This window comes from Primulina tabacum, chromosome 9, assembly GCF_025594145.1.
Source record: "Primulina tabacum isolate GXHZ01 chromosome 9, ASM2559414v2, whole genome shotgun sequence".
Lineage (NCBI taxonomy): Eukaryota > Viridiplantae > Streptophyta > Magnoliopsida > Lamiales > Gesneriaceae > Primulina > Primulina tabacum.
The window spans coordinates 13,880,506-13,908,261 of record NC_134558.1 but is presented as its reverse complement, the minus strand read 5'-3'; the positions used below and the strand labels follow the sequence as shown (position 1 = coordinate 13,908,261).

Below are 27,756 nucleotides of genomic sequence, written 5' to 3'. Positions count from 1 at the left end.
CTGCAAACCACTGTATTGTCTGTTGTCAAAGATATTGCAGCTGATGTTCGAATTTTATCTCGAAAAATCGATGTGCTTGACAAAAAGGGGGAAGCAGCTAGATCGATGAAGGAATAAGAGAGGATCAGAACTGAAGAGACAAACTGGAGAGACAACTATTGTCAGTTATTAGTTGAAGGATATTTATTTTCTTTGTACGAATCTGTACACTAGAAAAATTATTTTCTCTACAAGTTTTTAAAGTGTTCTCTCTACTTCTGCTGATCAGTTTATTAAGTTTCAAGTTTTGTCAATCACCAAAAAGGGGAAAATTGTTGGAAACTAAATCCAAGTGATTTGACAAACTAAGCATCGAAATTGTTGGAACAACTGATCAAAGGCAAATGAGCTTAACTGACTAAAATCTTACAACTATTAGTTGTCATTAGCTGAAGATTAATGCGTACCAGCTAAATCTTATCTACGTCAGTTGAAGCAGAATCTAACTGACTAATCAGTTGGGAACTGATCAGTTGAAACAATCAGTTAAGAGTTTTCCAGCAGAGTTTCCTTCAGCTGATCTCTCAGTTGTACACGTCATCAGTTGAGAAAAACAACCGACAAATAGTACAATAGACTGCAACTCGTAGTGGAACGCCGCATTTCAGAGATTGCATTGTACGAATGTCAGAGAATATTGACGTGGCAATTAACGGATATATGGATTCAAACATTATTTAATATTACCGTTGAGAGGGAAGCCTATAAATAGGTGAAGAGGGCAACTGAGAAAAACACGAACTACTATTCTATTCAAGCTAGCTGTTACTCTGCTACAATCACCACTCGTATTCAAATATCGAAAGCTCACTCTTATCAGATTGATCAGTATCAATCAAGGCTACATTTACGCGCTTGTTAGCACTTTGAAATCTTTGATTAGATTCATTCATTTGTGTTAAATTCAGTCACGCACTGTAAAAGTTTTTGTGAACTAAGAGTTTCATCTTTGGCGGTGTTAAGTCCAAACTGAAGTGGGTCAGTACAACTTTTGTATTTGATCAAAGTCTTTTAGTGAAAATCCTATCTTCGTGATAGAAGGGGTGACGTAGGAGTTATTCTATTCTCCGAACATCCAGAAACAAACCGTGTGCACTTTCATTTCAGTTATACCTTCAGTTAGTTATTCTATCTCTCAGTCAGTTTACTTCCGCAACTGTGTTTCTCAGTTAAACTGATTGTTATCGATTGACGAGATACCGAGAATCAGTTTGTCACTAAACTGAACTCAATATTCGAAAAGTATACATAATCCGTGAGTGTTTATTCAACCCCTCCCCTTCTAAACACTTATCATCTTCTAACCGATCCTTTCATCTGTGCATCATCATATGATCATCCATCTGTGTGAATGGACATCTCCATGCCCTTGCCAATGAAACATGGTGCTAGTCTCAAGCTCGAGCGACCTTTATCCTTGTTTTAGGTGGCTTATTCGACTAGGAACCTGTTTAGAATATACGGTACACTTCCTAATGAGTTTCATGATCTTACGTTGCGACGCAGACCTCATGGTACCTATTGTATATTCAAGGACTTTATCTATACAGCTTGCATGGGTATACAGATAAAGTATAATGCCATAATCGAATAAAATCGTAAAATAATATTAAAATAAAGGTTGTTTTACATTAAAGTCAATAAAGCCCGAGCCACAAGTTGGCTTGCCGGGCACCTACTCTAACATAGTGGAGCAACTTATTGGCTCTCAACTGTTACTCCACTAGTGTATGCAACTTATTGGTAAGTAACCATTACTCCATTAGTGTGAACAACTTATTGGTGCTCATTGTTTGTTGGTTCAGTTATATGTGTATACGAAGATTTTAAATACCCTATGAAGATTTACCCTGTTTAATGGAAGACCTTTTCTTATGCTACGCATGATCTTTGCCTGAACTGATTGGTATTTGGAACGAAACTTGGTTCGTTCAGTATTTTATGACTTCAAAAGGAAAAAAATTCAGAGCTTGTGATGTGTAAATTCTGACTGAATTTTCTGTGTTCTGCAGCAACACATGCCATTAACACATGCCATATTTTAGGCAAAGGATAGCAAAGGAAATTTTGAAGCTGAGAGCTGAATGATGAGTAAAGAACTGAACCGATTGTTCCAGTCTAAGTAAATTGATAATGTATCTGCGGCTGCAAATGATTATTATTTTTTTATTATTGTCTTATAGAAAAGCAGTCCTATAGAAGCACATTGACGTACATATCATGTAACAGCCAATCCATAATCTGATCATGGCAAGATTATGTCTGTTGAAACTTCAGTTAAATAAAAAAACGGGGGACGTGGATTTGTGTAAGTGCATTTTATTTCAACTACGTGTTTGTGATAAGTTTTCCACAAGTGCCTTCGGCTTGTGTTGGTGGGCATGTTACCTGTGAAGAATGATGTTGGATTCTCGTTTGTAATTGCATGCACTTTGTGTTCAGTGTAGTACTTCGTTTGGGGAGGAGTTGGGGGAAGTTTTATCTCGATTAGAATACTTGACTTTACGTTGTCTTAGAGCAATCATATAAAAACTCATATACGCAGCGAAATTTATGATTTAGAAAATTTATGTAAGATTTTAATTCTCTTTTTTTCATTATCATTGCCAAATGCCTTAGATTCAAAAATTATCTGCCCTTGGCACAATCGAAGTATCTTTAGATAAGTAAAAAGAGAATGCAATGAAAAGATTACATATCCACACTAAATAGACGTACAAAGCGTCAATGGCAATTTTCATTACAAATCTTGAATACATGAATATGGTTTGAGCCAAAACAAAACCCAAACCAAGTATCAAAGCGTACGAGAACAAGCCTTCTGTTTCCTTGTAGCAGTACTGTAATTCATATTGCACATGAAATGAATTCGCGAAAAGATCGGTTACTCCTTGGTACACTACAATTCTTCAACCTTTCACGAATTCTCAATAACATTTTGCTCAATAAATGAACTAGCTTCACCAGGTCATTTTGTTTACATATTTGACAGTAAGAAGTGAGCTGTACTTTGCTAGAAAAAGCCGAGGATCGAAGACCAGGTGCCTTGAGGTTGGTATTGTCTCGTGAAAATATTTGCCTTACCGCAACACTCTCTTTCTACTTAGTACTTCCTGCTCTTTCAATCGATGCTGGAACCTTGCAAGGCGAGCTTGAAGGCTGACAAGACTAGCTGCTTTGCGCGAGAGCACGAAATTCAATCGAGTCACATAATTGTCAATATGGCTTCCTGGTTGGTCTACTTCAGCCAATAGTTTCATTTCCTGGAAATCATCCCAAAACGAGTTAACTCTCGCCATTGATCTTCGATAATCTCAAGTGAGATTATTAACTTGACATTAAATGAGAGTACTTTCCAGCCATTCCAATGAAAATCATTGTCGACAAAGATTTAACAATTGTTTGCTTACTTCACGAACAATCTCCATTGTATCTTCAATCTCTTTTCTGTGTGCTGAAATGAGGGCCTCTTCCTCCTATACACACAAAAAAATATTAGATGCACGATGCATGTGCTAATAAGACTTGCGATACGAAAAATCACATTAACTGAGCAGAGACACTGAACCTCGAGTGTCTCGTTGATACTCTCGTGAGAAGGTGGCTCATATTCACTCTGTTTGGCGATGGTGCTGGTTACATTAGAACTGTTTATATTCTGCCACTGCTTATAGCTTCTAGTTGGCATATCAGCATTGTCGCTCTCTTTTGTTTGTCCACAAGGTTTTTGCTGTGGCGGAGACGCTTTCTGTACCTTATCTTCTATATCACCAGCATTCTGTGAGTAGAAAACTGAGTGGGCTTTTTGACTCGTAGAACCCTTAAAAGTATATTTAACATCAGGCCGTTCAGTTTTCGAACCACCAGCAGTGTCTGCACTTTCCCCATGGCCATTTAAGGTAAATTTGGAAGAAAAAATTGAGGGTATTTTCTCATCATCAGCAGAAAAATTGTAAGGTAAACTTTCTTTCTCTAAAACCCGTCCCCTCGTACCCACTGCCCCCGATTCTTGACGTTGCTCATAAACATCCTCCGTCTCAACAGAAAGTGACAAAGTTGGTGCTGATGAAGATTCCTTGACACTAGGTGGCAGTGGCAATGAACTAGTCTGATCCTTCCTGGGATTCCCACTTTTGGATAGACTTTTGACCCTGTCAAATCATAGCTTGCTTCAGTTTAAGCTGTTTAAAATTTGTTCTTAAGGAACACGAGAAATCAAGCGAAGAAATAAAATAAACAGACCTATCAGCATATCTCAAAGTATTGAGAGTATGCTCGCATGAACCAGCATTTGGAGAAATGCACGAGATCATAACAGTCCTTGAATTTCCGACGAAGGAGTCACGAAGGACCTCGGTTAGTTTGCTTCCACGGAATGGTATGTGAATCTGGTCATTATCAAGAGCACGAATACACTCCTTAAGGGCCAGAAGACTCTTGTTAATTTCGGCTCCTTCAATCCTGGACACACACAATAATATATCCAAATATTATCCCCAGTAGTTCATGAATAAAACAATCCTGAGGATAATAGCACGTGCTTAATAGAGCCCTTTCTAAAGATTTAACAAGGCTTGGTCACAAAATTTTCATTGCAAAAAACACTCACTAGTGATCTTTACTAGATTCCGTATATCATATACCAAAATGTCCAGTTTAACATCAAAAGAAAAACAAAAAACTCATTTTGGAAGCTTCAGTACTTGATTAGAGATGCTTCCATTTAGAGGTGTAAAAGACATCATTCAATCAACTTTAAAGTCATAGTTAATATGGAGATCGCTAAAAAATTAAAGAGGAAAAAAAAACAATTCCGAGTAAGAATAATCCAAGACCAGCAGAAAATCCAAAATGGCCATTGTCCATCCTATAGGTTCCAGAAAGACACCAAATTTAATAGTTGAACACCAACTACAACCAAAATCTTGTTTCTGGAATAAGAAAAAGAATGTTATAGTACACCCTCTAACCAAATCCAAACCAATATTCTTCACAAACTTTAAGATCAATCAAAACAAAATTAAACAGGTTTTCCACAACAAATAATCAAAGATCATACAGGTCTTTCTTATTCAGATAGTGAAATCAATCAAAAAGAGAGTAAATACCAGACAAAAATTTGAAGTTATCATGTGCATTGAAAAGTTTGTTTGTCGAAGAACCAACAAAGAATGGATATTAAAATCTTTAATTTTCTAGCTCAAAAAAACGGGTGGAATGCCAACAAAAATCAATTTCTGCAGGAATAATACCGAGTTTGCCGGTCATTATCTGTAGTGTCGGCCCCTCTCTCACTACCAGCCAGATCAATGAAAGAAATTTTGCCAACAACCTTCACATTCCTGGCATCATTTCCGTCAATATTTCGCTTAGATTCCTTCACATCATTGTGCTTCTTCACAGCCAGTTGCAATATTGCATGAGATCTGGAAGACTCTTCATTAGCACCAGTAGAACCTGTGCTTCTCGCTGCATTTCCCTTCTCAATGTATTCTTTCACAATCTGTACATCCAGGACTTCAAACTCCTGCAGTCCAACAATGCAAACTTGTTGTCTTCCATCCTCTCTCATACAGAGTTTCCTACATAAGAAAAAATTAGAAGCATTAGCCTAGATAACAAAAGTTTTTTCACAAAAGAGAAGGAGCAGAGTTTAATGGTCACCGCTCACAAGTCTGGAGGTTAAAATTCAGAATCTAAGGAAGAAAAAATCAAAGCTTTCATTTTATTACAGTACGGTAATTCTGCATTTACACTTTCAGTTGCTTTAATAATGCAATTGTCTGCATAATATAGCAATGAGTAAGAATTCCAATACAAAATAAAGGAGACCGAGTTAGAATACTAACTTCCTATCACTAAGAAGATCAAAAAGTTTTCCACCATATATCTCAAAATAGCTAAGCCACAGCTTGAATCTTTGATTACGATAAACTGGCTGATGCAAGTATCTAACAAGGTCTTCTGCAGCTCTAAGAGGTAGCGGCTGCATGGTGTATGTCTTACCACTTCCTGGAGAAAGAGAAGACACGAATTCAATAATCCTACAGATCCATAGGATCTTAAACCATTAGTTGAAAACAAGATAAAACAAACAAAATAAAATTTGAGAACTTCAGTTCACCACAGCACAATAAACTGCAACAACACGACACCAACTAATACAGTGTTGAAGCAAAGCAGTTCCATCCAAAGAACCTCAGGAATTCCTGGAGAAAGATGTTGAAGCATCAAGATACTTCATGGTTTACTTTTTATATTAATGAAAAATTCCATCACAAAATATCCATACAGGTACTTTGACTCAATAGTGTACAAGCCTTGTGTACCTTTCTTCATATGGATTTGATAGTTTAAAATGAAATTGGATCAAGATACAAGGTAAGTGTAAGATGGTGTTGATGAACATGAATAGCAAATTCATTCAGAATGGAACCTCATAAAGGCTTTTTTGTTTCTTTTTTAAAAACAAACCTCATAAGAGTTTTTGTCAAACAGAATCTAGTACATTTATATAATGGAGTGCAGGCCACATAATAAAAGGCACATCAGCAGACGTCATAAAATGTAGGACAAGCAAGAAGAGAAAGAGAAACCCACCGGTCTGACCATATGCAAAGCATGTTGCTTTTGTACGTTGAAAAATGGTAGGTATGATTGGCTCCACAGTTTTACGGTATACCTAATCAGACAAATCAAAAGAACGAAAGTGAGAATGTCCAAACAGAAATACAAACATCCCCACTCATTTCCAAACTTATGCATGCGCATCCCCCCCAGAGAAAAAAAGCACGGATTTTTTTCAGCATAAACTCTCAAATCAAATCTGCCCAACTCCAAGAAAAGAAAGAAAGACTAAAGAAAGTACATTCCAGCATAATTTCTTGATGAAGGTATTACCTCATCATTCGTTACATGCTCATCCAGAACCGCGTCAAAACAGAATTCATGTTTCTCCACATAAGCTGTCAGGTCCACCTTCATTATGATTCTAAAATGTTAGCCCTGAGTACCAGAAATACTAATGGAAAATTATTTACCCAGTTCTATATCGATTTCTACATAACATTATCAAATGTAAAATACTGTTTCATGACATTAAAACTGTTTCATACCTTTAATTTTGGTTCGTGAACTATTAAATAAACATCATCAGATACAGTGACAACATCATCCTCTTTCCGGCCAATCTCCTTCTTGTTTAAAGGCCTCTTACGCACCTGAATTCAGAGGAAAAACGTGCATATATTTCTCAATTCAACGCATTCAAAATAGCAATATAGACTGCATTGATAGGAAATCCAGCATCAAACACTTCCATAAGTATGCAACATACCACAACTTTAATCTTGGCCACATTGTTTTCCCTTGAATTGTTCTCCTTATCATTTGTCAATGATTCTGCAACAGCTTCTACATCTGTCTGCACTCTCTGTTGTCTGCTGACTATTTCGTCATAGTCAGTTTCAAGAGTTGTAGTAACAGTAGGCATGAAAGGTGATAGTTCGAATGGCTCCGAGATAACATGCTGAAAACAAATTAAATGAACTTAAATCATGGCCTGGACCTTTCCTAGTCGCTACAAGGAAGAATTTTGTTTACCCAAGTCAATAGTAAGCATGCTTACATCAGATAATAGCTCTGTATCATCCATAGAATGTAGATCCAAAAGCCCAGCTCCGAAATCCCCCCTAAACTCAGGGGAATAATATCCGTCTGACAAAGCAAATGCACCTGAACTATGGGTACTCGGAACATGAGGATCAGAAACAGATTCACCATTAAAATTGAGATTCCTCATTAGTTTGAAGAGTCTCTGCTTCTCTTCCGTGGACTGTGGTCCATAACCCTTCGCACACAACCACAAAATCCTCTTATCAATCAGAACCGGCACAAAAGAAGAAAACGAAGAAGAAGAAGAAGAAAGCATGCACGCAGAAACAGAAATGCTCGGAGAAACTGGATAGTCTTAGTTTTTGGCACTTCTGTTAAAATTCAAAATTTTCTCGATACATTTTCCTAATTGAAAGAGAATGTCAATGCACCTCAAAATGTAGTCCCAAAAACAACTGAATGAAAAGCGCTGAAGAAAGAGGATTGCAAATCATAAATAAGAAGTGCGTATAGGAAATACAATTATTACCTGCATTAGAAGGTTCGGCAGCACGCGATGATCAACCGCGTTGGATGCAACTGGGGAGGCCAGATGCTGCAATCCGGCGGACTGGAGCCATCGCGCCATTACAGCGGCGTCGCCCGCATCTCCACCGGACATACTAGGTCCTGTATTTTCATACTGGGCAGTGGCCGCCGCCGCACCGCTCGGCTGCAACTGGCCACCGACGTGGCGCATCGATCTCTTTCGGGGAGCCAATTTTCAAGATCTATTAAACAAAAATTCCAAGATTCAACAATTGATGGTTTTAGTAACAACAACAATAATGATGATGGATAGCTATACAATGCCTAAAAAAACAAAACGGGACGAAATAAATTAATACCTAGATGGGAAATTCGAAACAAAATCAAAACATCAAACGCGATCCACGCACACAACCGCAGTGCAATACCTAAATAAACCACTCACTTCTCCAGTAATATTTCTACAATGCCGATTGCATCACCAAAAACGAAAACCCTGATAAGATCAACCCAGAAGACAACAAATTTCAACCGAACAATCTATCTATAACCAAAAGTGGGCCAAAATTAAACAAATCAACAAATATATATCCACACCCATATACGGGAATGAACGCCAATTCATCAAGAAACGGTACAGATCTGCAAATTCAAAAATATAGAAACAATAATTAAAGATTTAGGTTGGCGAGATATTCACGCAAATATTGTGAGATTACTTTAAGAATGGTGAATAGAGATGATGAAAAGTACGTATACATTATACGTACAGATTTAGTTTGCAAGAAGAAATTGTATTTTGGCATTTATTTGTTTGAAAAAGGATAAAACGGCTAATTTGAAAATCATATGCATCAACTTCCTTTCCTTTCCTGTTAGATACAGATTGATTTTTTCACACGAAAACTTTCAACCAAAGTTTCTATTTTGAAACAAACTTAATCTCCACTGTTTTATAATACTGACAGCTTTGGTATCAGGCAAAAACTTATGTGAGACGGTCTCACGGGTCGTATTTTGTGAGACGGATCTCTTATTTGGATCATCCATGAAAAAGTATTACTTTTTATGCTAAGAGTATTATTTTTTATTGTGAATATCGGTAGGATTGACCCGTCTCACAGATAAAGATTCGTGAGATCGTCTCACAAGAGATCTACTCTTGGTATAATATGTCGCAATTCCATGTGAAAAAAACTTATGATATTGTTCATTTTTATGAGATAGTCTTTAATTCAACTCGGGAATGAAAATTTTTTATTTTTTATGTTAAAACTATTAGTTCTCGATGCAGACATGAATACCTACCCTTCGATACATAGATTTATGAGTATTTTAACATTTATCACCAATTTTTTATACCCATTTTCTCAATTAATTTATATATACAGTGATACTCACTGAAAATTTAGGGTTCGATTCAGCCAAGTGACATTAGTCCAGACGCAAGCTTCGAATTTGCCATGAGCCTGAAATCACGAACAAAACCGTTACAAGGGGGCCAGGAGGGTGTCCCGACGTAGCCCATCTGATGCTCAAGTCAGAGACTAAGGATATAAGTGCAGAGTAGCTAAGGGTGCTGCTTAAAAATAAAATAATGAATATGAATGAGTTGGACACTTAAACCTGATATTTATAAGAGAATACCTAGGTCTGTCATGGGCCTTCTACCTTGACTAGGGATGGGTCGAGGCCCATGATCCGGTGTGGGCTCGATTTGGATGGGCTTATCCCTAGGGGGCCCATGATCCGGTGTGCGCTCGATTTGGGTGGGCTCATCCCTAGGGTATCACCAGTCTCCCCCTTCCAAGTCGAACCGAATCGCATGTTCGAAGTTCGATTACTTGCATGGTTCTCAGCTTACAACATGTGAGTTGTGTATTCTTATCCTGCCGCTCATTAGTCTCTAAAAATTTGGAAATAAATTAAATCACATTCCCAACTCTTCTCCTAGGCACAACCCGAGTAGGTAAATTTAATTTTTCTCCTTCCCAACTATTCTCCTCAATACCTCTTCCTTGCTACACCCACACCTCGCACCCTCGCCCGTCCCCAACAGACACAGCCCTCGCCAACCCTCTCCAGCGCCCTCCCTCTAGCGCGTATTCTCGCCCCACGCCTCCCTTCTCGCCTCGTCCGCCCATCGCCTCACAGCCCCGTTCGCCCTCCTCGAGCCCTCGCCCATCATGCTCTCGCCCGCCTCTACCCTCGCGCAGCTCCACCTTACGCGGCCCCTCACCATCCTCGCCACGATCTCCCTTCGCCTCCCAATACCCCTAGCCGCCTCGCCCATGCCCGTCACCGCCCGAGCCCTCGCCTGCATCTTGCCTTGCCCTGCAAGTCACTGCCCGAGCCTATCTCCTCGCCCTCGCCTTCCTCTCCCACGTTCAACATCTCCCCGCGCCTTCCATCTTCCTCGCACAACCGCATCGCGCATAGTCCCCTCGTCCTTAGCTCGAGCACTCGCCCCGTGCAGCTCTCGTCGATCCTCGCCCAGCAGCTCCGCCCCTCGCCACCCCGGAGCTCTCGCCTCTGCACACTCTCTCCCATAGCTTCCTCCCACGGCTCGCCCCGCACAACGTCCACATCCCCTCGCCCCACATCTCCCCTTAACCGTGCGCACGTCTCGGCAGCCTCGCAGAGCCGCCTCGCCCATCACCTGGTCGTCCCCTTAACCAACGCCCCGCCTCGCCATCACACAGCCTTCGTTCGCATGCAAGTCCTGCCCATCATCGCTTATTCTCCTCTCGCTAGCATCGCCCGCAACCTCGCAACAGCCCACGCACCTCCAGCCTCGCCCTTCGCCCTTTGAGTGCTCGTCGCCCCTTCAAACCCTTGCCAGCCTCACCCATCTTCGCCTAGCATCCCGCTCCCAGCAGCCATCCCTCGCCCTTCCTTGAGTGCTCGCCCAATCGGTCAATGCTCGCCATTCCATTCTTGCCCTCCGCCCCCTACGAATGATTATGTGGATTCTGAAGAGCTTTTGGGGACGTTTCCCCCAAGCCCCAACGAAAAACTAAATAATTATGAAATATTTTCTAACACAGTATGCCCTCGTCTCCCCCATCTTCGAAGTCCTCTACTAAGCTTAAACCCAGCAGGTAAAATTCAATTTTCAACTCTCCACCTCTTCTCCTCTACTAATTTCAACCGAAGTAGGTAAAATTTAATCTCAATCTCCTCACCTCTGCTCCTCTTCAAGGCTCAGCCCAAGTAGGTAAATTTAATTTCAATCTCTTCATCTCTGCTCCTCTACTAGCCGATGTCTTAGTAGGAAAATTTTATCTCAATCTCCTCGCCTGTGCTCCTCTACTAGGCGATGCCTTAGTAGGAAAATTTAATCTCAATATCCTCACCTCTGCTCCTCTTCTAGGCGATGCTTTAGTAGGAAAAATTTAATCTCAATCTCCTCACCTCTGCTCCTCTATGATGCCTCAGTAGGAAAAATTAATTTCAATCTCCTCACCTCTGCTCCTCTACTAGGCGATACCTTAGTTGGAAAATTTTAATATCAATCTCCTCACCTCTGCTCCTCTACCAGGTGATACCATAGTAGGAAAATTTAATCTCAATCTCCTCACCTATGCTCCTCTACTAGGCGATGCCTTAGTATGAAAAATTTAATTTCAATCTCCTCTCCTCTGCTCCTCTAATAAGCGATGTCTTAGTATAAAACATTTATTTCAATCTCCTCACCTCTGCTCCTCTACTACGCGATTACTTAGTAGGAAAAAATGAATTTCTATCTCCTCACCTCTGCTCCTCTACTAGGTGATGCCTTAGTAGGAAATTTTAATTTCAATCTTCTCACCTCTGCTCGTGCACTAGGCGATGTCTTAGTAGGAAATCTCCTCACTTCTGCTCATCTACTAGGCGATGCCTTGGTAGGAAAAATTAATTTCAATCTCCTCACCTCTGCTCCTCTACTAGGCGATGCCTTAGTAGGAAAATTATAATTTCAATCTCCTTACCTCTGATCCTCTACTAGGCGATGTCTTAGTAGAAAAATTAATTTCAATCTCCTCACCTATGCTCCTCTACGTGGAGATGTCTTAGTAGAATTAATTTCAATCTCTTCACCTCTACTCTTCTACTAGGCGATGCCTTAGTAGGAAAATTTTAATTTCAATCTCATCACCTCTGCTAGGCGTTGCCTTAGTAGGAAAATTTTAATTTCAATCTCCTCACCTCTGCTCCTTTACTAGGCTATGCCTTAGTAAGAAAATTTAATTTTTCTCCTCCCCAACTCTACTCCTCTACTAGGCGATGCCTTAGCAGAAAAATTTAATTTCAATCTCCTCGCCTTTGCTCCTCTACTAGACGATGCCTTAGTAGGAAAATTTAATTTTTCTCCTCCACTCTGCTCCTCTGATAGGCGATGCCTTAGAAGGAAAAATTTAATTTTTCTCCTGCACTCTGCTCCTCTACTAGGTGATGTCCAAGTAGGTAAAATTTAATTTATATCACACTCATAATACAACAACATCCATTAACTGAATAAAAGTACGTGGCTTTATTGAATTTCAGTTGATTACATATGCCAAATTCAAAAAAGAAATACCAACGATAAAATCACGAATGATATTTCCTAAGGTGGTAAGCATTACAGAGCCCCGATCACTCTGAAATGTCTCTCACATTTCGGGTCCAACTTTCCCCTCTGCTCTTCTTGTGCCTTCATCAGGACCAAGTCACCCACATCTTCCTTTCCTAATCATATTAACCTCCACACGCGCCCTTTTTCCCTCTTCCCTCACTACCCCTTCATAACACCGACGCACGACTTTTTGATCCCCGCACAAGACTCCAATTCATTTTCCCACAGAAAACTTAAGCTTCTGATGATAAGTGGAAGTTACGGCTCTGAAATCTTTCAGGGCTGGCCGTCTTAAAATTCCATTATACGCTGAAGGGGTATCCACCACAGTTGTAAGAACCGTGTATCATAATATCGTAAATCCTATGTGATTATCGATAATTCATGAATTTGATATGTGATTTTGTAATTGATGTATATTATGACAATGAAATTGAGAAAATAAGTATCGAATATAAATTGACGTTGTAAGAGCTCGAGTGGAGAGGCCGGACGCCAATATAGTACAAAATCAAATATTTGTACAGAACGTGTGGCGCCCGGGCGGTAGAAAATGACCGCCCGAGCGCCAGTGTTGAGAATGTTAGTGCTCGAACAGAACATGCCGCGCGCGAGCGGTAGTTTTTGACCGCCCGAGCACGGTGCATTTGAAACTCGGGGGATGAACCTCTCGCGCTCGGGCGCGAGAATTCTACCGCCCGAGCGCGAGAGGTGGTGGGATAAGAATAAATTCTTCTCTTTCTTTCCTCCGTCAGTTAACTTCAATAATTTCGAGGGAATTTGAGAGATTTCGATTTTCTTTCGTCCAAATCGACTTTGAAACGCTGTCTAAACGCGAAAAAAATTATATATTTGTGATCTTCGCGTCGAGGGCTTCTGACTGAGGTAATTTTCTTCTGGTTCCAGCAGCTTGAAAAATCAAAGTGCTGGAATAGCATGTATTTGAAGTTGAATTTCCTATATGTAGTAGAATAACCGACAATAAACTCATATTCGAAGTTGGAATTGAATTATGATTTGATTTGGATTTGATATGAATTTTTGAAGTTTCAAAAGATATTTGAAACTCATATTAATAATTTTGGATTATGTTATTGATTGGAATGGATATGTTATTGATGTAGATAAAGTATTTTACCGATATCTTCAAGCTACATCAACTGGAAACGAAGAATTGAGGTATGTTGGGACCGGGTAATATACGACAGGTATCTGTATTATATGATATATGTTGGATTGATTTGACTGATTGGATTGAGAATACGTGTCTATATGCCTTAATTGTTGAGTTTATGTGGCATACATGACATTGAGATTTGAATATCGATGTATAAAATAAATGTTTTGTTAACACACATCGTTTGATGCATACATCGATACATGACATGCACGTTGAGCTATGATCCTTGGATACCCTGATATGATTTGATTGGATTCTGAGGTTTGTGAACACAATGCTATGTTTGGTATTATATGACCCTTAAAGACATAGACATTTGTGGCCCCGAAGATTGGATATGAGATTTGGGATTTGATGGCGCTTTGTCGACGCTATCATACGAGTATCCCTTATTGAGGCCGGTGTGCCAGCTCGAGCATTGATTTGATAGCGATTCGTTTGATTCTGACATGTGCTCAGTGGATGGGCATTTGACCTGATACCTCCACGACATACATGCATTGCATACCATATATCATTGTTTAGATATCTGTGGTATATATGATTGGTTGTTTCATACGAAGCTTTGCTCACCCCCAAGGGGGGGCCGCTGTTGTCTTTGTATGTGGACAATGGCAGGTACTCCAGGTTATCAGGAGACCGGAGAGGGTAATTTTGGAGGGAGTCACAGTTTAAGTTGAGGTTTATGTTTTGTTCCCAGTATATATGTATGTGTATTTATATACCGGGGCATGTCCCGAAGATATAAGTTGTTTGTATACGATTGGTTTTGAGTTCGTGTGGGTATGTTTATGATATGAGATGAAATACTATTTTAGTATTTAAATTATAGAAGAAATATTTCGGGCTCATTGTAAAGGAAATTTTAAACTCGTTTTCCGCTGTAATTAGTTAACCCTAATCAAAGTGCATTGTAATAACGATTATGATCTAAGGGCCCCACACTAGATGGTATCAGAGCATAGCTGGGAATGCTCGATTGAGTTTTGTGTACACTTGAATAGGCACAAATGAATTGTGCGCATGTGTTTGATTTATTTGTATTACTTGCTCTTAATTGATTTGATTCAAGTAAGTATTTGATGAGATTGATGATATTAGATGATGAGATTATGAAATTGATATTGATTTGTGATATTCATCATTTGATTTGTAGATCGATCCCACAAATGAAACTGCGAGTAGCAGTACTGAGAGAATAGTTGGGCAATTTGAAGGATTGTCCATGGATGTAGTGATGGCTCGATTCCAGGATTTGAAACCACAGAGGTTCTTTGGCACTGAGAGTGCTGAAAGGGCAGAGGCCTGGTTGAAGGATATTGAGCATTTGTTTAATATTGTTGAGTATTCCAAGGCTCGGAGACTGAAACTTGCTCTCTATCAATTGAAAGACCGAGCTAAATCTTGGTGGGAAGCCGCTGAGATTGGATTGAAAGAGGCCGGGATTGAAATCACATGGGATGTCTTCAAGGCCTAGTTTTTGGAGCAGTATTCCCCTCCATCTTATTATACTACTCAGGAGAATGAATTTAATAATCTGCAGCAGGGAACGATGACTGTTGCAGAATATGCTTCGAAGTTTTCTACTCTGTTGAAGTATGCACCTCACGTAGCTGGGAATGCGAAGGCAAAATATAACAGGTTTGTGAATGGATTACATCCTGCTGTATATACTTATGTTGTTTCTGGATTGCCTACCAGCTACGCAGATGCAGTTGAACGAGCCAAGGCAGCCGAGGCTGGACTTAGGCGAGGAGGTCCACAGTATACTCCTCCACCTCCAGTGTCAGCTCAGCAGCCTACTTTGCGGCCGAGAGGTAAGAAGTTCAAGAAGACTGGTACTGTTTCTTCGTCTTCTTCGAGTTCGAGTGGATCACAGAGAGGGAGTCCTGTGATTGCTCCCTACTGTAGCCATTGTGGGGGTAAACATACTATCGAGCAGTGTCGAGGTATGTTTGGTACTTGTTATCAGTGTGGGCAGGAAGGCCATTTCTCTCGAGTATGTCCGAACAGGGTACGACTTCTTCCCAACCCCAGCCAGAGGTGGCCGCAGTATGATGAGACCTATTGTTCTTGATCCATCCTTTCAGCAGTCGAGTGTCCCACGATATCGAGGACCGGGTGGTCAGAGTGCCCAAGTTCCTCCTCAAGTGAGAGTGTACGCCATGACCGAGGATCAGGCGAGAGAAGCCCCTGATGGAGTGATTGCAGGTATTTGCACGCTTTGCGATTATCCTGCACGTGTTTTATTTGATACAGGAGCATCTCATTCATTCATATCTCATGCATTTGTTGCATCTCATGATATTGAGTGTACCCCGTTGTATGATACTTTATCGATAGCCACGCCAGCAGGGAAGATTATTTTGTCTGAGAAAGTTGTGCATAATTGTGTATTGATATATGAGGATAATGTGGTATTTCTGAATTTGATTGTCCTCCCAATGCACGACTTTGATTGTATTGTTGGCATGGATATCTTGATGGCAAATCAAGCTACTGTTGATTGTTGTCATGGAGTGGTTCGATTTCGACCGATTGATGGACCCAAGTGGAATTTTTATGGCAAGGGTTCCCAAGCCAAAATTCCATTGGTATCTTCCTTGGAAATGTCTCGACTTTTGACTAGCGGAGATGAGAGTTATCTTATCTACGCTATTGATGTCTCTAAGAAGGAGTCTTCCTTATCTGAGATTCCTGTTGCGAAAGAATTCCCGGATGTATTTTCCGATGAGATTCCTGAGTTTCCTCCTCATCGAGAAGTTGAGTTTAGTATTGATCTTGTGCCGGGGACTGCGCCTATTTCTAAAGCTCCTTATCGCATGACACCTCTGGAATTGAAAGAATTGAAAGAACAATTACAGGATCTTCTCGATAAAGGATATATTCGACCGAGTATATCACCTTGGGGAGCTCCAGTTTTATTTGTTCGAAAGAAAGATGGTACGATGCGAATGTGTATCGAAAGAAAGATGGTACGATGGCAACTGAATCGGGCTACTGTGAAAAACAAGTACCCACTTCCTCGTACTGATGACTTATTTGATCAGCTTCAGGGTACTTCTGTTTACTCGAAGATAGATCTTCGTTCTGGGTATCATCAAGCACGAGTTCGAGACGAAGATGTGTCCAAAACTGCTTTTCGTACGAGGTATGGCCATTATGAATTTTTGGTTATGCCTTTTGGTCTCACGAATGCTCCTGCTGTCTTTATGGATATAATGAATCGCGTCTTTCGAGATTATCTTGACCGATTCGTTATTGTATTTATTGATGATATTCTTGTATATTCGAAATCGAAAAAGGAGCCTACTGAACATTTGAGACTGGTGCTTCAAACTCTTCGTATTAGTCATTTATATGCCAAATTGTCCAAATGTGAATTTTGGATGGACAAAGTTGTATTCTTAGGCCACGTCATTTCGAGACATGGCATATCTGTTGATCCTGCGAAGGTCGAAGATGTATTGAATTGGCCGAGACCTACGAATGTTCCTGAGATCCGTAGCTTCATGGGTTTAGCTGGATATTATCGTTGTTTTATTGAAGGATTTTCGAAGATAGCTAAACCTATTACTCAACTGACACAGAAGAATCAGCGATTCATTTGGTCAGATGAATGTGAAGCTAGTTTTCTTGAATTGAAGAGGAGATTGACCACAGCACCTGTGCTTACTATTCCCTCAGGTACCGGAGGATTTGTTGTGTGCACAAATGCATCTGGTAAAGGTTTGGGCTGTGTTCTGATGCAACATGGCAAAGTGGTTGCTTATGCGTCTCGTCAATTGAAATCTCATGAAACACATTATCCTGTTCATGATCTCGAATTGGCCGTCATTGTGTTTGCTTTGAAGATTTGGCGCCATTATTTGTACGGAGAAAAGTTTGTTATATATTCGGACCATAAGAGTCTGAAATATCTCTTTTCTCAATCTGATTTGAATATGAGGCAACGCAGATGGATGGATCTCCTGAAGGATTTTGATTGCGAGATTCAATATCACCCTGGATCGGTGAATGTTACTGCGGATGCCCTTAGTCGGAAAGTTCATGATTCTGTTTTAGCCTCTGTTTGTGTCGCCAAGGTACATGAGGATATATGTACTTCTGGTTGGACTTTTCACTCGAATTGGAATTCTGTCACTGTCTTAGCATTGCAAATTGAGCCGAACTTGATATCGAAAATACGGAAGGCCCAACGAAGCGATGCTCAGATCCAAATTTCGAAACAACTTGTATCTGCTGGACATCAGTCTGGATTTCAAATTTCTTCTGATGGTTCTTTACGACTTAATGGTCGGTTGGTAGTTCCTGATGCTTCTGATTTGAAATCTGCCCTTCTTCAAGTAGCACATTGTAGCAAATACAGTATTCACCCTGGAGGTCGAAAGATGTATTTGACATTAAGACCTCAATTCTGGTGGAAACGTATGAAGAAGGACATTGCTGAGTTTATTTCGAAATGTCTCGTCTGCCAGCAAGTGAAAGCCGAGAGAATGAAACCTGGAGGATTGCTCCATAGTCTTGAAATCCCGAAATGGAATTGGGAACATATTGCTATGGATTTTGTGACTCATTTACCTCGTTCGCCCAAGGACTGTGATGCTATTTGGGCCATTATTGATCGGCTTTCGAAATTTGCACATTTTATTCGGTATGAACGGACTTATCCTTATAAGAGAATGACCCGTTTATACATTGAGAATATTGTGAGACTGCATGGTGTGCCAGTCTCAATTGTATCTGATCATGATCCCAGATTTGCTTCTAAATTCTGGGGTAGTTTTCAAGAAGCGATGGGTACGCGTTTGGCTATGAGTACTGCTTATCATCCTCAAACTGATGGCCAAACTGAGCGTATGATTCAAACATTAGAGGATATGTTGCGTGCGATTGTGATGGACTTCAGAATGGGATGGCAAGATGCCTTACCATTGGTTAAATTTTCTTATAATAATAGCTTTCAGACGAGTATCGGTATGGCACCGTTTGAAGCTCTATATGGGAGACGATGTAGATCACCGTTATTCTGGGATGAAATTGGTGAGAGACAATTGACTGGACCTGAAATGATATAGGAAATGAACGATAAGGTTCAGTTGATTCGGCAGCGAATGAAAGCTGCTCAGGATCGTCAAACGAGTTATGCGAACAAAAGAAGACGACCCTTGAAATTCCAGAAAGGTGACCGAGTGTTTTTGAAAATATCTCCCTTTAGAGGCACTGTTCGATTTGGCATGCTAGGGAAGTTATCTCCTCGTTATGTTGGGCCATACGAGATTCTTGATCGAGTTGGTGATCTTGCGTATCGATTGGCATTGCCACCAGCTCTATCTGCCATTCACGATGTGTTTCATGTTTTTACGTTGAGGAAATATGAACCAGATCCATCGCATGTGCTTGCACCTGATGAGGTTGAACTGGATCCTTCTCTTTCCTATATTGAACAACCTGTTCGCATTATGGATCGAAAGGAGAAGATATTGTGAAATAAATCGATTCCGTTGGTTCGAGTACAATGGACACGACATGGTGTGGAAGAGTCGACATGGGAATTGGAGAGCAAGATGCGAGATTCATATCCGCATTTATTTGATTCTATTCCACCTGTTCCTTTGTATTCAATGTATGATGATCCATTTACTGATTTTAGTTTTGATATGTACTATAACTGGTGACATATATATGTTTGCCAATGTTATGTATATAGAAATGTTTGAGATTTCGAGGACGAAATCTTTTAAGTGGGGGAGAAATGTAAGGACCGTGTATCATATTATCGTAAATCCTATGTGATTATCGATAATTCATGAATTTGATATGTGATTATGCAATTGATGTATATTATGACAATGAAATTGAGAAAATAAGTATCGAATATAAATTGACGTTGTAAGAGCTCGAGTGGAGAAGCCGGACGCCAATATAGTACAAAATCAAATATTTGTACAGAACGTGTGGCGCCCGGGCGGTAGAAAATGACCGCCCGAGCGCCAGTGTTGAGATAAGAATTGTCCTCTGCCCCTTGCTTTATCCTTTACCCCCACGCCCACACCTCTCTTCCTACCTTCTCTTTCCGCTCCCTCAAATCTACTTCCCTCATGTCGTTGCTCCATCCTCTTATGACATTGTGCATCCTCCAGATTCACGTACTTTTCTGCCCGTGATAAAAGATCATCATATCTCAACGGAGGTTTCTTGACCAGTGATTTAAAGAATTCCCCTCCTCTCAGTCCTTGGGTAAAGGCACTTATCATGATGTCAGGGGAAGCAGCTGGTATCTCCAGTGCTGCATCGTTGAAATGCCAGATAAATTCTGGCAATGTTTCACACCTTCTTGCAGCTTCATCACGAACAGGCTCAGATAATTTTTCTGGTGCCTTTTGCTGTTAGCAAATCGGTGCAAGAAAACCATAGAAAAATCCTCGAAAGACCATATGGAGTTGGGTTGCAATGTTCCCGGGAACACCTTGCCCCTAACTCCATCCGAGTACAGATGTAACAAAGCTGCATTCTCAAATCTTCCCAAGTGTTCTTCTGCGTCAGTACGCCCATCATACTCTCCCATGATTGACTGTCAATGGCATGGGAAAAGGGACTCTCTTTCTTGGGCGGTGGAGCTCTGGTTCCCAATTTCTGCCTCAACATTCTTATCTCCATCCACATCTCCTCCATCTCTGGATTCTCCCCATTTGGGAGAGGCCGCGTCTGTTCGGCCCTGCTCTGACGACCCTCCGCATTCTCCTCTCGCTGCTGGCGAGTGGCCTGCTCTTCGACAAACATAGATTCGTGGTTCTTCTTCATGGCCTCGTCTACTGTCTTGTTAATGAATTGGCCAAATTGTTCGAGGTTCAAGTTACCCAAATTCTCATCGGGAAGAAGATGTTCGTCCCTCGTCTCAGAGGAGGCTGTTCTGCTCTCATCTCAGGAAGAGGTTGTTCTTGTTTCGTCTCAAGACGAGGTTGTTCCTGTCTCATCTCATGACGATATTGTTCGGTCTCGTCTGAGGACGTGACGATACTGAATTAGTTCTCCTGCTTCCTCTTCGGCCTACCATCTCTACATCTCAGCTCATGTGTCCCCACAGACGGCGCCAAGTGATACTCACTGAAAATTTAGGTTCCGATTCCAGCAGGTGACACTAGTCCAGACGCATGCTTTGAATTTGCCCTAAGCCTGAAATCACGAATAAAACCGTTAGAAAAGGGCCAGGAGGGTGTCCCGGCATAGCCCCTCCGACGCTCAAGTCGGAGACTTAGAATATAAGTGGAGAGTAGCTAAGGGTGCTGCTTAAAAATAATATAGTGAATATGAATGAGTTAGACACTCAAATCTGATATTTATAGTATAATACCTAGGCCTGTCATGGGCCTTCTACCTTGGCTAGGGATAGACCGAGGCCCATGATCCGGTGTGTGCTCGATTTGGATGGGCTCATCCCTAAGGGGGCCCATGATCCGATGTGGGCTCGATTTGGATGAGCTCATCCCTAGAGTATCACACAGGATAAAGTAACTTTCTTATTTATTTATTATTATTATTATTATTATTATTTAGATGTTGAAAATCATGACTAAAAAACTAATTGAAAAATTAACATATATTATAGAGAAGAAATACGTAAAAATTTATATATTATAATATGGGCAAGCAGAATAATTTGCCTTGATGCTAGTATAAAATTATTCATTATGTTAAGTTATGACAGATTAATAGTATCACAATTCAAAAATAGATAATACGAAAGTAACTAGAAAGTTAATAGGAGAGAGTAAATGAAATCACACATCTATTTGATTGAAAATAACTTTTTTTATCAGCTAACTTTTTATTTTTTGCGTTTTATTTAATAAATTTTCAAAGTTTGGTTTTTATATACAATTTTGATTTATTTGCTTTCATTTATATTTCTATGAATGGTTAACGTAATACTGAAAAATACTGATTAACACCAGAAAATTCTAATGTGACATTGGAAAATGATGATGTCTCCGATTTGATGTTAATAATTATACCAAAATGATCAAAAATTAAAAGCTAATGTAGCAAAATCTAAATTTAGCATACCAAAATATTTAAACAAGCATTTGAAAAAAAAAATTCCCTTATTTAATTAATAGGTGCTAAACATTAATTCCACCGCTCTTCCGAAATTTCTCACACAAATTTTACTTACTACCATATGCACATTTATAAATATACATAAATTATGTGGGTAGATCATAAAAATTATGGCAAAACTTGTGTGAAAGGTCTCAGGGGTCGTATTTTGTGAAACATATATCTTATTTGGGTCATCCATGAAAAAATATTACTTTTTATTGTGAATATCGGTAGGGTTGACCCGTCTTACAGATAAAGATTCGTGAGACCGTCTTACAAGAGACCTACTCAAAAATTAACTAAAAAGGGTGCGGTTGGATAGGAAGCAAAGGAGATTTTTTTTATGAACATATTATATAAATTTTAGGGTAAAATATTATATACAAGCCTTATGCAAGCATCGAATAAACGATTTGTAGTCAAATGTGCAATTTCATTAATAGGACATTTATATACAATTTGTGTAAAGCCCGAAAACACAAACACACTAACCACATGCATGCATGAAAATTTATTTGAAATTATTTAATTGAGTGGTATAGAAGCATGTTTAATTATTTGCATGATTTAATAGTTATTTAATCGAATGTTATGAATGTGAACTTTCTGTAGTTGAATACGATATGTACGGCAAAGACGAGAGAACCAGGGACTACTTTGATAAGGTTTCTACTTTTAGAAAGTTATAAATAGATTCTACATTTAGTATGTCCAAATTAGGAAAGCGACAACATGTTCATAGTAAGGGATGAATTTAATCGGTAACAAACTTTTATCAAGAAAATGTATAGTTTCGGGCATGCGATATTGGAAACGAGTAGCACAAAATATTTTAAATATTGATGGGACTTTTAGTAGGATTAATTAAGTATTTAATTGGGCCTAGATTAGTAAAGATTTTATTAAATAATTAGGGCCCATTAAGTAAATTTAAGCACATTCATAATTAATTAAATAGAATCCTATCCTACCACTCCTAAAACCCACGCCACTTTCACTTGGCAGCACGCACTCACACACACTAGAGTCCTAGGAAGGGGCCAAGACATAGAGGAAGCGAGGGAAAAAGGAAATTCGCACCCCGTTCGTCTCTCGTCGCTCCGTCGTTCGTGATTCGAAAGCATAAACAATCAAGACATGTTTTTAAACCCTCTTTCATGCACCATTCAATCCATAATAATATTGTATGAATGGCTTGTTTGGAGCGTAGGGCTCCTAGGTCTAAGGGTTTGGTTTAAGGGCTGCTCCAGGGGCTAGGGACGTGTCTTAGGGTCCTGGTGAGAGTCTAGTGTGAGCCAAAAGTCGATTAAATGGCGGCCACAGCCGCTGGAGCGTTTGTTCCTCGGCTGCTCCTGAAGAAGCATTTGGTGTGTGGCTGTTGTGGGGAGGTTGGAGCCTTGACCATCTGGTCTATGTCCAAAATACCTGATCACAGTTTTGTTTACTGTCTAATGAAGAGTTCTAGGTCCTGGTTCGAGGTTGTTTCGAGCCCTGGTCCGTTCGGGGTCGTAATTTGCCCGTGTCGAAAAAGGGGCGAAGTGAGCCTAGGTTAAATTCTAAATCCATATTTTCGGTTTTCTCTTGGGATTGGAAAATTCCAGCAGCTTAAATGATGTCTTGGGATGTTAAGAAAGTTCTGGTCTCGGGTTGGTTCGAGTCAGAAGGGTATTTTGGTCATTTGTTTAACCAAAAATGCGAAAACTGAGTTAAACGAGCCATCCGGTAAGCGAATTGAGTCGTTTTTGAAACATAAGTCCTAAGATTGAATTTCCAGCAAGTTATTGGATATTTTTGGTTTTCTTAAAGTTTTGAAATCGAGTCGTCTCCTTGAGTCAAAGTTTATGGTCGTCCGGATACGTATAGCGTTGAATCGTGAGCGGTCGATTCGAGAAAAATCGAGGGTGGTTTGCAACTTCCTAAAACAATTCCAAATCATGTTAAATGTTATTTTTAGAAGTTTTAAAGTATATGCATGATATATGCTATTTTTTGAAGTTTTAACGTATTTGCATGTATTTGTTATTTTATAAATCTCAACGTATATGAATAATATAAAGCATCTTTTTGGGAATTGTTAAAGAATATAGAAAGTTATGAATGTTTTATGAAATGATAAAGTAAAGAAAAATATTTTTGAGGAATGTGAATTGATTGTGACGAAAAACTAGTAAGGGATCCGTTGAAAATGAGAACAGTGAACTTGCAATGAAAAGGGAGTGAACCGTCAAAAACGGGAGCGGTAATCTCAATGATAATGGATCCATTGAAGAAGTGAACTGTGAAGTTAACTTAACGATAGTCGGTGGATCGTCAAAGAAGTGGACGTTGAACCCGGCGGCCTAGTACTATGGTTTATAGATTGATCAATCGAATGAATATTGTAAGTTTCGAGGATCGGAATTCGCATAAAAATGATTATTTTAAATGGAAAATGTTCATATCTATGCATGGTTTAAAAAGTTACATATTTTGAAATTTTCATGATTACATGGAAAATCTATTTTTAGTAAAATTAATTTTTATGCATGTGAGTCTATATCAATGTATTTGCTATATTAGTTTTGAGCATGCTGAGTCATTAGACTCACTAGATTTGAATAGTTGCAGGTAACGATGATGTTGAGTCGTGAGGTACGGACTATCGAGTCATCTGGGAGGCGCAGTGCATACCCAAGGACCTAGAAATTCCACATATGTTAAAGACTTTTGATGATTTTATTGATCATCGCTTTTATTTATAGATTGTTAGGAAACTAGTTTTTATTGAGTTGAATTTTATACGTTTAATGCTTTATTTACTTATTCCGCATGAATGATTTTGGATATTATGGAAATTTGTTTAGTTGATTATTTATGCTAGCTTGTTTATGATGAATTAATTATACATGGTTTAGAAGAAAAAAACTAGCACAAATAAAGTTAGAAAGTAGTGGACGTTTCTGTTGGCATCAGAGCGGTGGTTCTTGAAAAGAGTTATGCCTGCTGCTGTATCCGAGATGCTCCAGAAGTCAAGCCTCAATGTTTGTGAGTTTATTGCTTTAAATTTTTTTTATCTTATTATTGATTTAATTGTTTAGATATACTTTCTTATATGACTGTCAAAGATAAATGTTAGATGTATTTTATTTTAAAACTGCATGTTCTTCATGTGTTGGGTTGGACGACTTGTACAGAGATGCCAGCTAGGCGAGTTCTTTGTAGATATAGTGAGGATAAGTTGGGAGGGGAGATAGGCAGGAGGAGGATGTTCTAGTGCCACCCCATAATCAGGATGCTATTGCTCGTGTGCTAGCTGGTATGGCTCGATTGCTGGAGCAGCATGTTGGGAATGCTACGAGGGAACGACCAGATGCAGTATATGAGCTGTTTAGGAGGATGAATCCCGAGGAATTTTTTGGCACTACTGATCCATTCGTTGCTGAGGGATGGATTAGGTATTTAGAGGTGATTTTTAGGTATATGGATGTGGTGGACGCTGACCGGGTTCGTTGTACTATTTATTTGCCGAAGGGCGACGCTTCCTTATGGTGGGAAGGAGCGGAGCGGAGCGAGGAGTGGACCTTGCGACATTGAATTCGGAGGGCTTCAAAAGGTTATTATATGATAATTATTTCACTGCCGATATCCGTTCGAGGTTGAAGAGAAAATTTATGTGTCTCCGCCAGGGGGATGCATCTGTTGCTGAATTTGTTCAGAAGTTTGATAGGGGCTGTCACTATGTGCCCCTAATTTCAAATGATGCTGCAGAAAAGTTACGTCAGTTCTTGGATGTATTGAGGCCAACAATCCGCTGGGATGTTATGTTGTAATGCCCGGATACTCGTACAAATGATAATAATGTGTTTATGTCATTTATTATGTAGTTATTTAGCTCATAGATTTCATGTGATGATTGAGTTATCAATATTGAGATTGAACATGATTTTTATATTGTTCATGGTGTATTGAGAATGAATATATGTCTAAATAGTGATAGTAAGATGTGTAGGTAGAAATAGTGTAATGAAGTTGGTAGGAAATGAGATGAAAATGTGGCAGTTTTTAAGAGTTTTAGCATAATAATTTGAATATTGATCCAAATTGTGTGAGGCCACCACCATTAGAAAGCTAAGATATAATGTTACAACTTTCATGTTTCGGGTTTTGTCCAAATCATTGTGGATGACAAGCCAAAAGCGCCCCGAAGTGTGTTGTGTGTATCGTCATTCCTTCACTGACACATGTTGGGAGAATGTGCATAACTTTTTACTCAGACCTTCAAATGACATGAAACTAGTTGGCGATTCAAGCCAAGATATAGCGCTACAACTTTCATGTTTACCACTTTTTCAAATTATGAAGGGAAGAGCTGTTTCTGGAGCGATCTTTGATGAAGCAGTGCGCAGAGGCAGAACAGGTGGCGCCCGAGCGGTAGAAAATGACCGCCCGAGCGATTCTACACGAAAATTTTAGGATGTTCCATGCTCGAGCAGTAGAAAATGACCGCCCGAACGCCGCCTTGCATATGAAAATATAAGTTTCGACTTCTTAAAGCATCCTTACCATTCCTCAACCTCACTTCGCAGCAAAAACTCGAAAGACACTAAGAATTCTTCCTCCAAGTGACCTTGTTCTTCCTTTCATTCATCATTTTGAAGTAGGAACTTAGTTCTCTATCACAAGAACTTCATAAGGATGTAAGTTTTCATCTCTTTTGGTTATTATAAATGTAGATGAGCAAACTTCACCTAGAATAGACATAGTAATTGAATTATTGATATGTTTGACAGCATAGGAGCGAGAAACATCGTCTCAAACCAGTGTTCTTACGCTTGGATTGTAAATTGGTATGTTTTTGAAGTAATACAAGAGTAATATTATGATTTCAAATGACTTCCATTGTTTATTAGTAGATGTACATTGTTAGTATGATTATTGATGAAAACATAGCACGATATTCCATTGTTATGTATTAAATATTAATGGAACTCATAAATATTGAAGATGGGTGCTATGTAATGAACATGAACATGAAAGGAAAAGGACTGATTTTACATGATATAGAACTTGTTGACATCATGGGTGGTTTTAAGTCCACCAAACCTATTGGCCAATATATGTTCATGGGGTGTGGGGTTGCCAAAGGTTGCTCCCTGACGTCCAACACAGTAATAGCTATATAATAAAGCAAGCACGATAGTACAGGTCAACTAATGAGGCTCAAGTACAAAAATGAACATGAATATATGCTATGATATGACATGGTTTAAAGATTCATTGTTGTCACTACTTGATATGTATGTTCCTTCGACGCATATTGATACGTACAAGTGCCAACTTATTGAGTTTTATAAACTCACGTAGCTCATGTATTACAGGATCAGGTAGTGAAGAGACATAGGATGCCGGTTCGCCAATGGATGATTGTGACGTGCCTCACCTTGACAAGAACCGGGACTTATTATTGAATAGCTTCCGCATATGTATTGTACTAAAATATGTCAGGGTTTGAATAAGTGTTACGATATTTATGATGCTACAAAGTATGCATGTATATGAGAATATGTATTTGTATAAGAATATGGTGCATGGTTGTGTATGAAAATATAGTTGATGTTGTTGTATATATGGTATTGCTTGAGTTTTTGTTTTAAACAAAATGTAGGGACATCATGTCTAAATTTTTATAAATCGTTAAATTGATGCCCCTTGTTTG

General features: G+C 39.5%; 1 protein-coding gene across 5 annotated transcripts; it reads right to left on the bottom strand.

Annotated features, from left to right (window-relative positions):
• Positions 1 to 2,750: 2,750 nt before the first annotated feature.
• On the bottom strand, positions 2,751 to 9,088 carry LOC142504634 (kinesin-like protein KIN-13A). 5 transcript variants are annotated; one of them, XM_075617504.1, is made up of 15 exons: positions 8,952 to 9,088; positions 8,779 to 8,823; positions 8,610 to 8,677; positions 8,183 to 8,423; positions 7,667 to 7,888; positions 7,376 to 7,567; positions 7,155 to 7,259; positions 6,940 to 7,017; positions 6,640 to 6,721; positions 5,889 to 6,051; positions 5,292 to 5,621; positions 4,282 to 4,500; positions 3,608 to 4,190; positions 3,450 to 3,515; positions 2,751 to 3,302 (listed from the first exon to the last, which is right to left on the bottom strand). In XM_075617504.1, the coding sequence occupies exons 4-15, from the start codon at positions 8,390 to 8,392 to the stop codon at positions 3,120 to 3,122; spliced, it is 2,433 nt and encodes an 810-aa protein (XP_075473619.1). In that variant the 5' UTR covers positions 8,393 to 8,423; positions 8,610 to 8,677; positions 8,779 to 8,823; positions 8,952 to 9,088; the 3' UTR covers positions 2,751 to 3,119. The 5 variants fall into 5 exon arrangements, with proteins under 5 accessions (XP_075473619.1, XP_075473616.1, XP_075473615.1 ...); XM_075617501.1 differs by having other exon boundaries at positions 8,541 to 8,677; positions 8,952 to 9,087; XM_075617500.1 differs by lacking the exon at positions 8,952 to 9,088 and having other exon boundaries at positions 8,541 to 8,677; positions 8,779 to 8,945.
• Positions 9,089 to 27,756: the final 18,668 nt, after the last annotated feature.